Source organism: Chlamydotis macqueenii, chromosome 3, assembly GCF_036417535.1.
Source record: "Chlamydotis macqueenii isolate bChlMac1 chromosome 3, bChlMac1.mat, whole genome shotgun sequence".
Lineage (NCBI taxonomy): Eukaryota > Metazoa > Chordata > Aves > Otidiformes > Otididae > Chlamydotis > Chlamydotis macqueenii.
The window spans coordinates 74,015,837-74,031,265 of NC_141558.1; the positions used below are offsets into that span (position 1 = coordinate 74,015,837).

General features: G+C 53.9%; 1 protein-coding gene across 2 annotated transcripts; it reads right to left on the reverse strand.

Annotated features, from left to right (window-relative positions):
- Positions 1 to 1,286: 1,286 nt before the first annotated feature.
- HLX (H2.0 like homeobox) lies at positions 1,287 to 5,317 on the reverse strand. Of its 2 annotated transcripts, XM_086745778.1 has the most exons (4): positions 4,384 to 5,310; positions 3,633 to 3,812; positions 2,937 to 3,121; positions 1,287 to 2,137 (listed from the first exon to the last, which is right to left on the reverse strand). In XM_086745778.1, exons 1-4 carry the CDS (start codon positions 4,958 to 4,960, stop codon positions 1,781 to 1,783), a joined length of 1,299 nt encoding a protein of 432 aa, XP_086601904.1. In that variant the 5' UTR covers positions 4,961 to 5,310; the 3' UTR covers positions 1,287 to 1,780. The 2 variants fall into 2 exon arrangements, with proteins under 2 accessions (XP_086601904.1, XP_086601905.1); XM_086745779.1 differs by lacking the exon at positions 3,633 to 3,812 and having other exon boundaries at positions 4,384 to 5,317.
- Positions 5,318 to 15,429: the final 10,112 nt, after the last annotated feature.

Genomic DNA, 15,429 nt, shown 5'->3' on the forward strand with positions numbered 1-15,429 from the left:
TGTCTTTAAAGGCAGGACCGATTGGCAAGCCCCTTCCAGACCCCTTCTCCCGATGCTACCCGCTCCCCTGGGCCAACGGGGCTGCGAGAGGGCCTGCGGCCCGGTCGCGCTGCCCTGCGCGGCCTCTCCCCGCCCACCCACCCTCTCATCCCCCTGCCCATGGCGACTCCGGCGGAGCCCCTGCCCGCTCTGTTAACACCTGTGCCCCCACATCACCCGCCCAGCCGCCCAGGCCCTCGGCTCGCCGTTTGCCCCGGCTCCTTTTCCCCCAGAGTCTTGCGCCAGGGGATGCTGCCGGTGTTTCCCTCTCCTTTCCCGGGGGCTCGCTCCTGCCGGGGTCTCCCCGCTGGCAAGGGTAGCCCCGAGGAGCCTGTCCTCCCCGGCAAACACTCTCCACACCCCTACCCCCGAGGGATTTCTGACCCGGGCCCTCGGGGAAGCAGCAGGCGAGGGCCAGGCGCTCCACAGCAACGGAGGACACCGGCAATATTTCGGGCCCTCGCCTTTTTTCTCAGTCTCCCCTTTCTCTCTGACAGTGCTACACGCTCAGCGCCCATTGGCCCAGTATTGGGGGTTTTTTTGTTTGGTTTTTTTTTTTCCGAGGGGCGAAGCCGGCGATGAACCCGCTCGGAGCCGGCGGATCCCGACCCGACTTACTTCCCTTACTTCCCCCTCCCCCCGGCGCAGCCCCGCACCGCCCCAGCGCCTGCATGACGTCACAGCGCGCCCCCCGGGACCGCACAGCCAGGCTGTGACGTCACGGAGCATTACCGCGGGGGGGCTTGCGGAGAGGGACACGGCAAATGAGAACGACATTTAAGCGCAGCGAAGCAAACACGGCCGCCCCCCCCGCACCCCAAAACCGCCCCGCTGGCTCTCGGCAGCGCCCCTGGGAGTCGGGGGGAGTTCGGCAGCCCCGTTCCGCCTCGCACCGAAATCCAGCAGCCACCTCACCGGATACGCACGCACGGGTATGCAGACGCGGATCGACAACCGTAACTCGGCAATTTTCTCACCGGGGGCACAACTCCGCGTAATCAAATCCGGTCCGTTGTCATCGCCTCCGTTGGAAATGGAAGGAGGAAAAGAGGGGAGAGAAGAAAAAAAAAAAAAAAAAAAGAAAAAAAAAAAGAAAAAAAGAAAAAAAAAAGAAAAAAAAAAGAAAAAAAAAAAGGACACGGCGGCCCCGGGAGGCTGTCAAGGGGAGGAGAGACAGCGGCTGAGAGACGGGAAGGCAGCCGGGGCAGCCTCGCCGGCCCTCTGCCCCGGACAACAGACTGACGTGGTTACAAACCATAGCAAACATTTTATTTACAGGAGATAGATATATATATATATTTCTATATTTTGTCAGTGCAGTATTTCTTGGCCGGATTATTCGAAGCAACGCTTTGCAACCGATGAGGACGTTGGCAAAATACTTCACATTGTAAATTGTTGGGGGGGAGGGGCGGGAGGGAGGAAGAGAGGGATTTCGGAGCAGGTTCTCAGAGTCCCTCGCTCGAATTTTCTCGGAGAGAACAAGGGGCGGGAGATGGAGAATAAAATAAAATTAAAAAAAAAAAAAAAAAAGAAAAACCAAACCAAAACAGATGAATCCCGCTCTTCTGCGAGCAGCGCAGAGCGACCCGTCCCGTCTCGTCCGGTCCAGGGGCCGGGGCTACCGCCCCGCCACCTCATCGGCCCCTCGCCCTGGGCCAGTGCCGGGCCGGCCTCGCCGCGCTCCCGGGGAGCGGGAAGGGAGATAAATTAGGGCGCGGGTGCAGCGGGGCTGCCCCGTCTATAGGCCGCTTCGGGGCTCGGGGCTGCTGGCGGCAGAGGGGGGCGCCGGGGAGGGGAGACAGGTGCCGGCGGAGGGCTTGGCGAGCCCGGCGGCGGGCAGGCCCCGCTCGGCCCCCTCAGTCCGTTCCGTGTCTCTGGGGGCCATGTCGAGGGAGTCGGCGTCGCTGCTGTCGCTGTCGCCCTCGGAGTGGCTGGGGCTGCCCTCGGGCTCGACGGCGGCGGGCGGCCCGACGGCTCGCTGGGACCCCGGCTCTGGCTCTGGCTCCGGCTCCGGCGGCGGCTCCTTCTCCTTCTGGGCCTGCGCCTCCTTGGAGTGCCGCCATTTCATCCGCCGGTTCTGGAACCACACCTTCACCTGCGGCCGCGCCGCCCTTAGACCAGCGGCACGGCCCCCGCACCGCGCCCCGCACGGCACCACCGGCCCCAGCCCCTTCCACCGGGGACGGGCAGCGCGGGGACGAAAGGAGGCCCTGTCCTCACCTCCCTCTGCCCACACTCCTACGCCACTAAGGGGGCTTTACTTTTTTTTTTCTTCTAATTCGAGTATTTAAACACCAAACGCCGCCTCCCTCTGTTTTTGTTGTTTTGTTGTGTGTGTCGTCGTGTCCCGTCCCCCCCCACTTCTTCTTCCAGGAAACCAAACCTTGCTCAAGAAACCACAGAGTTATACAATTTTTTCGCTGCGGGCCCTCAATAGTGGAATCATTACAGAGTGGCGTTTAATGATTCCGTTTGAAGGAGAGTTTTCACTTCCCCCAGAACTAAGGATTTCACAATGCGGGGAGAGATTTAGGGAAAAAAAAAAAAAAAAAACAGAAAAAAAAAGGACATTAAAAATAGCGTGTTCGCTTCTACTTCCTTTGACCTAAACCGCCTCCTCCAGCGAGTAGCGCTGCAGCAAAGCGCACGCTGACGGGCTGCCGCTCCGCTCGGCCTGCTCCGCGCTCCCCAAAAACCAGATGCGCAAGCTCCGCGCCGGGCAGCGAAAAGCTGCGCAACTTGCGCGCGGGAGATGCCCCGGGCAGAGGTCCCGCTCCTCAGCTTGTCCCGCCGAGGATTACCGAAGGGAAAATGCTGTGCATACAAACACACACTCCCCAGCTAGCCCCCTAAACGGGCAGTAAGATTTGAGATAAACCCGAAGCCGTTCTTACTTGAGCGTCAGTCAGCCCCAGCATCGCCGCCAGTTGCTTTCTGTCCGGCTTGGTGACATATTTCTGGATTTCGAACCGTTTTTCTAAACCTTTCCTCTGCAGGTTGGAAAAAACAGCCCTGGACCAGGAGCGTTTCCTCTTGTAGGTCTGGGGCAGCGTGTCCTTGGTCAAAACGGCGTAGGGACCTGGGAGGGGTGGGGGGGAGTGGGGGGTAGGGGGGGAAGAGAGAGACGGAGAGGGGTTTATTAATTTGGAAGCTTGAAGGGGAGCCTTAAATCGAGGAAAATAACAGCTGGGCCGCGGTGTGCGGGGAAGGCCCGGCCAGCACGGCCGAGTGCGGGTCCTGCCCGCGCCGGCTTCCTCGGGAAAGGACGGAGCGGTCCGGGACCTCAATTTCTTCCTCTCCCCCCTTCCCGCCCCTCTCTCTCGGCCCAGGTGTTATTTTTGTGCTAGATGGGATGATTCTCTGGGTCAGGCCCTACCCAGCTCTTCCCCCACCGCCGCCCCCCGCATCCCAGCTTTCGCCCAAAATCTGAGCCTCGCTATAGAAAACATCGGCCCTGGCCTTTCCAAAGCGCCTGGCGAGTTCCCCCACGGAGGGGAGAGGGGCTGGGCCGTGGTGGGGGGACACACACTACTCTGGGACGGGGGGGGGGCACGGGGGTGGGGTGTGGGTCGACGAGGGACGAGATGTACCTGGAAAAGTGTCTTGAAACTGGTGCTGAACTGAGCTCCTTGGGTTTGTGTTTAGGGGGCCCAGGAGAGCAGAGGCCTCGTTAATGGGGTCTAGAGACGCGAAGAACTGGCCGGCGGAAGGCTGCAAGGTGGGGAGATGAACCCCAGTTTGGCGGCTGGTGGTTAATAAGGAGGTCAGATCTGCGAGCACAGGAACAAGGAGAGCTCCGTTATACCGCGGTCGAAACCGGCACCCCGGCACGATCCGGACGATGGGGCCGGATCCCCGGCCGGAGGGGCTAGAGGGGACGGGGGAGAGTGTGGAGGGATCCGGCCGTGCCCCGGCAACCGGACATCCCCGGTATATTCGCTCCCTAGGCCAGGATGTGGGAGACGGGTGGCTTTTTGACATGGGCCGTGCCCCTTGGGGAGCAAAATCCTGGGCCCGCCGCGGAAAGCGGAGGCCGTTTATTTCGCTATTTTCACGCTATCGCTATTTTTTTTTTTTTCCCAGGGGCGCAGGCCCTGTGGCAGGGCGGGGTGGGGAGTGGGGGGTATTTTATTGAGCGCTATGAGAAACTAGGGTTTATAACGCTTTTTTTTTTTTAAAAAAAATCTTTTCTCGGCTAGATGTAAAAGTTTGCAAATCGCAAGTATCGACAGATGCTAAGTAATAATAATAATAATAATAATAATAATAATAATAATAATAATAATAATAATAATAATAATAATGGAAAGAGCACCCAAAGCGGGAAGCCCATTTCTCTACCTCTCAGCGTGTTGCCTTCCTTGACTTTGGGGTCAAACTCCGCCGACAAGATGCGGTCGATGCCGAATTTCAGGTCCTTGCTGGCGGGCGCCGGGGCCGAGCCGTGCGTGTGGCCGCCTGGCAGACGGGCGGGGGCTGGGGCCCCTCCACCGCTCCCCGCCGCCGCCGCCCCCGCCGCCGCCGTCACGGGGGTCCGGTGCTGCGTGGGGCGGTGGTGGTGGGAGTGGTAGGCGGCGGAGAGCGGCGAGAGGCGCGGCGGGAAGGCGGCGGCTGGGCCGTCGGGGGCCACGACGGGCGTGGGCCGGAGGGGAGAGGCGGTGGGGTGGAAGGGACCGCCGTGGTGGACGGCTCCCAAAGGCGCCGGTATTCCGGGGCCGGCGGGTAGGCTGTCGGTGGGTCCTCCCGCCGCCTCGCCACCGGCGTGGAGGATGTCGGCGATGCAGAAGGAAGGTTTCTTCGCCCCCGCGCCGTCCAGCGGGAAGCAGCCGCCGGCTGCCGGCCCCGACGCCGAGCAGTACGCCGCTGACCACAAACCGAAGTTGGAGGCGTAGAAAGGAGCCAGCCCGGCCGTGTACATCCTTGCCCCCGGGGAGTGGGGGTGGGGGACGACGACGAGCCGCTCCGTAGTTCAGCTCGCCGGTGTGCGCCGCCGAGCCCCCCGCTGCCCCGGGAGCATGGGGAGGGATGGAGGGGGAAAGAGGGGCGGCTGGCGGGGCGCTCGCCGGAGAGGCAAGGAGGGAAAAAGTCCACCAGCGAAGGAAAAAAAAAAAAAAGTCCCGAAACCCACGGCGAGACGGAAAGAAAGAGCGGGCGAGGAGCGGCGCAAACAAAACAAACCTGAACCAAACCCCCTTTCCTCGCACTGGGGGAAAAAAAAGAGAAAAAAAAAAAAAGAAAGAAAAAAATCATCCACCCCTCCCCAAAACTTTCTCTGGCAGCGACACTCCCGGCTGCGGAGCAGCCCTCGTTCCTTCTCCACGCCCAATCCGCGATCCACGGGGCCGGGCAGCACCGCCCGCTGACACGCCCACGCAGGGCCGGGTCGCGGGTAGGGGCGACCGCGCAGCCAGCGCGCAACTGACTGCGCGGTCGCCCCTACCCGCGACCCGGCCCGGTTTGCCCCGCAAGGTACCCACCCCCCTCAACCCCCCGCACCTACTTAAATTGCACCCTCGACTTCAACATCCCCTTCCCATTCCACCTCCCCAAATCAGCGCAAGGGCGTGGCGCTTGCCGCCGCGATTTCCAAACGTTTGAAAGAAACGCACAGGGAAATTCTTGGCGACCAGGGGCCAGGTCCATGCTCTTGGAAATGATTCCCAAGGAAATGTGTTTCCTTCCCGGATAAATGAGCCTGGGATAGTCTGGAAGAAAATGAGTCTGCATTGATGCAGGCAACACACGTATTCAAGAGAGCTCCCAGCTATTCTGGGCCCAGGACGCGTTGGATGCCGCATTAGCAGCGATTAATTAATCAATTAATCAATAGTATCTTGTCGACGATATAATTTTATAGATTTTTACCGTGTTCTCCAGCCGGCTGGCTGCGTCTGCTTCCACACCAATTTCACCTTAAAAACTAGTTTGTAATTTTACAAACCTTTGACAACCTAATTACCAACTTTTTTTTTTTTTTTTTTTTTTTAAAGAATGCGATCATAAGCTACACGGGCTGTAATTTAGGGACAAATTTATCAATGCATCTTTTGCGCTTTTTCCCCCCTTCCCTCTGACATCCACAGTTGTCCCGACCTGACTCTGGGAGAAAAAAATAAAAAACAAAACATTTATTTAATTTTATTTTTCATACACGTAAAGCAGTCTCTGCCGTTTTGAGCAGGCTCCTGGTTCGGACGATTCCAGGTTTGTTTTGGTTTTGTTTCAAAAACTACTGTATAGATATACATATATACTTTTTTTTAAGTAGCTTCCCAAATTCTGAAGGTTTTCGGGGAACCGCCAGAAAGGCAAACTATTTTTCCGTCGCCAGGTATGATAGGCGTAGCTTCTGCGTGGCTATCGAAACCACCTGCGAGGCAGAGCGACCGTGTTCCTTATGTGGGACCCCGCGCAGCGGCAAAGGCGAGGCTGGCTTCTCGGGAACCAGCTTTGCTTTGGGTTTCGTTATCGAGACGAAACCGAAAAATAAAGACGTGCTGGCTTGCCAAGGCGTGCCCCAAAACCGAAGGCGGCGAGAGAAAATGTTGCTTAGGTTTGAGCTTTTCCTCCTTCGACAGTGGAAAGCCCCTTTTCCTCGTATCTTCCCCCCGCTCCTCCATCCCACCCCTTCGCCCCGGACCCGAGCGCCCGCTCGTTGCTCTCAAACCGGATCAAACGACTCCGGTTTCTTTTGCGTTTCCACCACCGGAGGGAAGGGCAACGCGCTCTGCCCTGTCCGCCCCGTCCCACCGTTTGGTACCGTTATCACCGGCACCGCCAACGGCACCGGTACTGTTTTCGTACCACGGGCAGTCTGGGAATAAAACAAAACCAAACCACGGTGTTTTTCCTTTATTTTTAGGAGCTTATTTCAAAACTCCGCTTGCCTGGCCCAGCGCAGCACCGGAGGGACGCGCCAGTTTTCGGCCCCCCACCACAGGCAGCCCCGAGCCCCCGGGGCACGGCGGAAACTCCGCTCCCCGCGGCGCAGCCGGTGCCCGGGGTCCCGAGGGCCCGTGAGCAGAAACGTGCCCCTTCCGCGCGGTACTCCCGCGGGGACCGAAACGACCCCAAAGGAAGCCCCGAACCTCTCGCACCGAAGCGCTTGACCCCCGGGGCTGGGACGGGGAACCCGATTCTCGGGGGCAGGTGTCTTCCCGCGGCCCGCCCGCTCCGCCCCCGCGCATCCTCCGCGGGGGAAACCGGCAGCACCTGCCTCCCCTCCCCTTGTTCCTCTGCCGGGGCACAGGGCTGTCCCGTCTCCCCAAAAGGCCCCCACAGGCCTCCCCCTGGCTGCGCACCCTCCTCCCCGGGGCGGAGCGGGGGCTGCGCGGCCGCGCTGGCCGGGGCGGGGTGGAGGGGGGGCAAGGAGGGAGCAGGCTGCAGGAAACCCGGGGCTCTCTGCAGTCCAGGTCATCTCCTGTTTTTTGAGAGGTTCCAACTCGGACTAAATGAGCGGATGTGCCTGCGAGATTTGTCCCAAAATAGAAGCGGCTTTAGTATTTTAGGATACAGCAGAAATCCTTATTTCTTCCGGAGAAAAACTTCATAATGAGCACGAGCACTTCCCTTTTCAATATTTGTGCAACTTTATCTCGACCAGCAAGTTGCTTTGATGACGCAAATCCGCCCTTGTGTATTGCAACTACAAAAATAAATGCAAGGAAATCAATTCCCTTCTAGCAATGAAAACATAAATATACAGCTGCGACTTTCCCCTTTAATCTTGCTTTCCGAGGGACTCGAGAAGAAGGCGAATGAACTGTGCAGGCAGGAGCGATGCTTTTTTTTTCTTTTTTTCCTTTTTTTTTTTTTTTTGAGGAATGGAGTCTCGAAGGACTTTTTTTTTTTTTTTTTTCCCGAGGCCGACAAAGGAGGTGGGAAAAAAAAAAAATCAAATTATTCAGGTTCTTAAGAGAGGACAATAGAAGGGCTCACCCCGAGGCGCTGCAGCTCCCGGTCTCCATCGGCGGGCACCGGGTCGGGAGCATCCCGGGAAGGGCCGGGGCCGGGCCCGACGGGGAGGACGGGCTGCTCTTTCGGCGACCCGAAAAAAATAGTCTTTAAATCCTGCTCGCTCTCTAGGAGTACTTTAAAAAATAATTATTGAAACCCCGTTGCAAACCTCTCCGGGGAGATGGTTTGCTCCTACCCCCCAAACCCCGACCGGCCCGAGGGTCCCGCCGAGCTGCCCTGCCCGCCGCCCGTGCTGCGCGGCGCGGAGCACTCGGTGGGGCCGGCCCAGCCCAAAGCCCGTTCTCTGTCGCCACCTGCCGAGCTGGCCCCCGGGCAAGGCACCCCCGGGAGGCGGCTCTCCCCTCTACAGTCCACTCCCGGCTGTCTGTGAGCAGGGAGCAAGCAAATCTGCGGAGTCAAGCCCCCCAAAAAAACCCAAAACAAAACAAACAAAAAACACCAAAAAAACCCCACAGCCCACCCCAAACAAACCAAAAACCCAAAAATCAACCTTCCCGGGAAGCCGGGAGCGCTGCAGCAGGACAGGGTTTCAAGCCTCCTGCGGGTGCGTTGGCACCGGTGTTTGAGTTTGGGTCGGATTTAAGTGCTTTCGCAGGGGATCACCTTATCCTGATCACTGGCAGGTTTGCGTTGTGGAGTGGTTTTGGGGTGCACAAGCAGGAACCCTGGACGGGCATTGAACTCACAGCTACAGATCCCAGCTCCCAGCTCCTGGGACAACGTGCCAGCCTTCTTCTCCCACTGGCACATTGTCACTCTCTGTCTTTCTTTCAACCACCGCTCTGATGAAATACATCAGATCGTGTGAAGCTGACAGGTTTCAAGTGGAGAGAATTTCTGCCTTCTCCCGAACACTGTGTAGTCCCTCAAGCCCCCTCTGACAGAGGAGGGGACCTGAAAACAACTGATTCCCCTCTGCCCATGAGTGACTGGCTCAGAGACCTGGGATATGGGAGGGCACTGCATCTTTCCTCAGCCATGTTTACAGAGAAAGGAGTGACCTTTCCTTCCTTTTTATTTTCCTTTTTTTTCCCCCACTTCTTTTTTTTTTTTTTTTTTTCACGAAAACCTGCATTGTCTCAAAGAAGGGCCAGGGTAACAAATCGCAGTCAGAAAGGAGGCTGCATTCTGAGGAGCAGCAGGGTCAGGACGGTCCCTTCCTCGGGGTTTCCTGCAGGTTAGAGCAGACAGGTCCTGCCCACTGTGCTGGCTCTCCTGAAGCCCATTTTTAGGCATCTGGTGCTGTGCCAGCAGCTGGGCACTGTGAGCTTCCAGTACCACAAGGGTTTAAGCTGCCCTCAGCTGAAGCGCCAGTCTTCCACACCCGCTCCATCCCTGCCTGCCTCTTGCCATCATCAGGGGTGTCAAACTGTAGAAAACTAATTCTGCCAGTAAGAAAAGGATTGCTTTTTTTTTTTTTTTTCCCAGTCATAGTTCCTCAAATTAACTTCTTTGTTGTGTGGTGAGACAGGGAGAGGGAGCTGGAGGAAACACGCATTTGGGGAGATGGGGTGGCAGGACCGCTGTGACCCTTTTCTAGTCTGCTCTAACCTCTCACCAGGTCGCCTGTTAATTTAAGTGCTGCCTCTTGGAGCTGTTTCCTGCAGTCTAAAATGGGTTCTTTTTGCACGGAAAGACCGTGCAAGATGCAGAAAGCGTTTGCTTTCATTTCCATTGGCATCACTGGTTCCAGAGGTTACTGCACATCTACGCTGCGGTCCCACCGTAATCTGCTTGCAGAGGGAGCTATTAGGGGCTAGCTGTGATTTTTTCAGGCCACATCACAGCGAGGTCTGCAGAGAGCTGGTTGCAATCAGCCCTTCAGTAGCTGATTAAAAGTAAGATGACACGCAGAAGGGCTGACCTGCTCTAACAGGCAACCGCGATGAGAGAAGCATTTGCACACACACCCCGGCTTTAGTTTGCCCAGTGTGCAGTGACTGCAGACAACCATCATGACATAAAATTAAGGTGATTCAGCTCTCAGCACAGAAGGATCATCCACGGGTATTTCCTAAATCTGACAGGAGAGTATAATGACACCCATTTTCAGTTGAGACCCAATAGGACAGCACCTTTGCTTGGGCAAACTGCTGCTGCTGAGGACTGGCCTTAGTCCAAGTTGCATACATAGGTGCAAGTACAGATGAAAAACAAACGGGGGATTTTTTTATTGCCATAGTGAGTCATCATCCCTATGATTTGGTCAGAGCAACTCCATCTATTTCCACCAACCCAAGCTGCTGCTTTAGGCCCACTGCCCCTCCAGCAGCACTATGTTAAAGTCACTGCGCAGAAAAGTCATTCAGTATCGAAGAAGGAAATACTAATAGCTGCCTAATAAAAGTTTTAGTAAGAAACAATTTCCTCCTTCTTGCCAGCAGCGGTCAAAAATGTGGGGAAGCTGGAAATAAAGCTATCAGAATGCAGTCGCATAAAAGGCAAAATCAACCCCTAAAGGAAGTCAAGTTTCTAGAGGAAAATTACTCTGTAAAACTCATCTGGACTTGAGAACAGTTTTTGTTGTTCTTCCAACTCTCCTTTCATGTTCTAAGTGGACTTAAACACACTAGGTACACGCCAGCTCAGCTTTAAAACCAGCTCTTTCCTTACTATTTGCATATATAAAATCCCAGCAGAATAATGTCATCACAGCCCTCAAAAAAAAAATCCCATTTTAACCCTTGTTGCCCAAGGGAGATGCTTTCTGGTGGACACCAAATGGAAGCACCAGTCAGAGAAGTTTTGCAGCTCACTAAACAAGCATTACCCAGCCAGATTACCCAGCACGTAGGTAGCATCCTCCGGACCTGCTTCCCTCCCTGGAACCAAATCTGCCCTAAATGAAGCCCAACCATCGCTTCTCAGCTCCACAGGCAGCTCATGGTTTCCCCATGCCAGGCTCCACCAAGTCTTGGAAGACCCAGGTCGCCTCCCTGCGAAACACCCAGGAGAATGGGGAGCTGCTCTCAGAGCTGAGCAGCACAGTTGAGACATCCCCTTCCTGGCTGCGGGTCTGGGATGCTGCCTACAGCAATAGCCGATCCTCCGCGCCTTCGGCAAATGGAAACAAAAACAGAGGAGGCACAGTCAGCGGAGCAACGCAGCACTCAGGGGAAGTAATTTCCTACTGATACCTCTAACACATTATTTTATATCTCGATGCCTGGGATCTGGTTACCCTTATCTTCGCCAAAAAAACTGTAGTGGTCATAAAATGTATTTTGCTTTTATTTCTTCTAGAAAAATTTATCATGAGATTTTGATTATCTGTCCTGCAGCAGTGAATTCCAAAGGTTCATTATCTCCTGTGCCTTCATTCACTGTCCTTATTTTTTTCCTTCTAATTTTGCAGTAAGCTCCTTGCATCATCTGTTCATCCAGAAATTGCAAAATGGGAAGAAAAAAGGCAAGGCTGACCTGGTTTTCCTTTCATTTGTCACTGTGTCTAACCCAAATGTTTATCCCTGCCCCCTAGATGCAGAAGCTCTTTTCCAAGCCAAGACATTCTCTTTTTCCCAGTTAAGCAATTTGTTTCACTTTGAGGCCACGCTGAATGGTAATATGAATCTCAACACGTTGCAAGTCTCAACCTAACTTTGCAAGGAATAAAGACACCGAGCACAGTCTCATTTCTGTGATCTTTCCCAAACTCTAACGAAGTAGCACCCTCTAGTGCAAGCCAACAATAAAATCCTCAATAACAACAACCCTGCTGGATCAAATCCAGTCTTGGTGCATCTCTGCTGGAACCGTTTGGGATGAGCTCAGCCACAAGGCTTTTCCCTTCTGCAATCCAAAGCTTTCCCAGATTTCCTCTGCTAGGACCCCCATGGATGCTCTGGACACTCCTTGGGTGGTGAAGGTTGCCCAGGTCTCTGGCAGACTCAGGTGGTAACATCGTCCAGCAGGCAGCTGGCACGGACTTGCCATCGTGCCGTGCTGCTTTCATTTCTATGGGATGCTGCTGCCCAAGAAAGCCTGGAGGTAAGAAATATTCCTTGCAGGACTCTGCCTCGCGTGTTGGGTGTTTTGAGACCTGCCAGGGGGATCCCACCTCGTTGGAAAGGACCAGGGGCAAAAAGGAGGGAAAAAAAAGGGGTTGGCAGCTGCAGGGAGGGGACCGAGCCTGGGGCTGGGCTGTGGGAAGCAGGGCTGGGGTGTGGAGTGGGGACCAGGATTTTCACCCAGAGAAAGGCGCCGGTTTCTGGGAGAGCTGGGGACTAACCAGGTGTGAAAGCTGAGGCTGAGGGCAACGTGGTGTTGTATTACTTCTGGTGCGCTTTTCTCTCATTACTAGCAATTTCCATAGGTTTCATCAGTTTTACTGCTGTTAGGAGGGAGGAGAAGAAGAAAATTACACAATTTTGGCAGACCCTGAGCAGGGGGTGACCTGTGGGACGAGCGAGGGGGAGCGGGGTCATTCCTGGATGCCATGGACCACAGCATGGAGGTGAGTTAACTGTGTGATGTCCCGCGCAAAATCCCATTGCCCCAGCCCATATTTAGGGATTTTATAAAAACACAGAGCTCCCTTCTCACGCTCTAAAAATAACAGCGAGTAAACAGCTACTCAAGATTTCGCAAAAATTAAAAAAAAACATACCTGCTTAACCAGAGGTGGAAATTTTGTCTAAAGTTTCAAGGCTAGACCTTCCTTTCATTAAGAGCTAGAAGGGAGCTGCAGTGCTTAAGGCAGGGAAGGAGAATAAATCCCTTGGTGCCAAACCAAGGTGATGCTGAGTTCCGGGAGCCAGCGCACGCCTGCACAAACATGGGGGTGAGCGTTCGCCCCGGGCACACGTGGCAAACTCCAAGGAAGAGTAGAGGCTGCGAAACCAAGAGCCAGAGCCCTGGGAAAAGCAGGCGAGGCAGCAGCGCTAATGAGCTATGTGGTGGTTTCACCAACCTCTAATGCTTCTCCTTTTTAATGTACTGGGCACATTCTGAGTCCAGCTGTGGCTTCAGTGTTAAAAGGAAATTTAGGGAGTGATGCTTTTTTTTCTTGAGACTTGAGAAATAATGTCTGGGGCTGCGATTTGTTTTTAGGGAGCACTATTTTTAGGTCGACAGCAAGGAGTTCCAGGGTGAGGTTGGACCCTATGGGTAAGGTGGAGGTGGCCCGAAGCCATCCCAGCACTTTCCAAATTGGAGGCTGCACTAGGGAGGAAGCAGGGTGGGTGGGAGGAGGCTGAACCCCTTCCCTTGCCCAGCCCGGGCACCTGCGGGAGCGTGCGGGAAACAGGGCTGTAGCGCTTTGCCCCTGGGCTGTAGCGATGCTCCAATATTTTGGAGCACCCCTTCGCCCCCATCCCCATTCCCTACCACCTCAGGGGCCTTCGCACCACAGCTGGATACGGCCCAGCTGGGCTGGGAAGAGGATATCTTATGATAGCCACAAAAACCCAGAGTGCCGGAGAGAAGAAACGCCTCTCTACCTTCTCCGTCTCCACTCTGTATTTTACTATTCTCTTCAAATGAAGCAAACATCGTTATTTCCCATTAGGTGTTCCTGGTGCAAGAGTAGTTCATTGAAAAATGGTTCTTTAATGCTAATGGGAATTATACTCCTAGCGTGATTTATATTAATAAGGCATGTGCAGTTCCTTAGTACATTCACATCCAGATGGGAAATGGGATTTTTTTTTTTTTGTCCTTCCACGCAACATCTGATGAAGTGCTCCAAGCACACAATTTAACACGCTATTCTCCTCTGGCCTTACAGATGAAAAATAGTCCGTTGTGTCAATTCCTCGGATGCCTATTTTTACACCTTCTGTTTGTTCTTAGTTTGACGTTGTTAATCACGGTCCCACCAAAGCCCCATTGTTCAGCTCTTCAAGAAGAATGTTGTTATATTGACTGTTTGTGCGTCAGCCCAGCTCTCTCTGGAGCTGCACTTGGATGAAATTAGATAATTTCCATTAGGAGAACAGGCATTATTAGTCCCCAATGCCAAATTGAAAAGAGAGCCAAGATTACTATTTCTGGCCGTGTTCACCTCAGGAAGGAACCTTCTCAGCTTTAATGGGATTTTGCTATTGTTGGTTGCCTTCTGTTTGACACCAGGCCAGCAGGGTTGAAAATTGTTTAGAAAGCTGCATGAAATATAATAGAGCCCAAGCCATTTGCTGCAGCACATTCCAGTGCGATGTTTATTTTGAAAAAAAAAAAAAGGAAAAAAAATTATTGTCCTTGGCAGAAAAAAAAAAATCCCACTAACTTGACTCTGAGAACATATGCTTCTTGTTGCTGTTGTGCTTTCAAAACGTGCTGCCAGGATTGATGCATTATGTACAGAAGTGATAAATCTAATAATATTTGTAATGATCAACAGGACTTGTGGAAGCAGATTACAGGCACACAGGTGGCGACTTTATGACAGAAAAACAAGCCAAAGGATGATGATACCAGGTCAGGTCCAAAGGAGAAAGTCAAGTCCCACATTTGTCAGCATCTTCATGTTCTGCCACTCCGTTTTCTCATCTGTAAAATGGGGCCAAGAACACATGTCTACCACCCAAAGACATTAGGAGGACACACACTCCCCAAACTTTGCCTTCATGGGTGCTAGAGGGGTCTCCTGAGCCAGGCTCAGCCCCTCCACAGCCCAGGGCGCACAGCCCTGCCTGGCCCACCGCCTGCCTGCCTTCCCCCGGCGCTGGCCAGACTCTGCTGTCACAGTTATCATTTGGAGGGCAGCTTTGCTTTCGCCCCGTCATCATGCCCCTCACTGTCACTTCACCCAAACACCTCACCTGCATCTCGGGACACTAATCCTCGACAGCCATCGTGAGAGCGGAGATGGTGGGCTGAACTCTCACTCAGCCCTGAATTCCCCACGGGTCTCTTTCTGCTCCATATAGTACTGTTCTGTTCTGTGAGTGCCATCTTAAAATAATTATTAATGAAAGCAGAGTTGACTTTGGAGCAAAAGTTTCCGGTTCCTTGGCATTTCCAATGTGTAAGCTATCTAAGGGTATTCAAATGCAGGACATTTTTTGGATGAGATCAGAATCCAAAACCACATCTTCCCTCCAGACTCCTTCAGAGCCAGACCCACCTTTACCACACTTTACCCCTTGTCGATTCAAGCCCATAAGAAGCTGAGCAAACAGAACAGCCCATCTTTAGAAAAATAAATAGAGCAAGTGACCTTCAAAGCCTTCAGACGAGGATCCACACAACAATGCCGGTGTTATCCCCGGGCAATAAACCAGAGCGCTCCTTTGTTTATATTAACCTAGTGTTTACTTGTATTTTAATCCACAAACATTGACTGATTGCATGGTCTTGGCTCGAAACCATCGGCAAAAAAAATTAAAAATACAATTAGGCTAAAAGGAAAAAAAAAACCATGGCAGATGCCAGACGACACGTTTCCTCCACACAAAGTTGCCACCTGCCTGC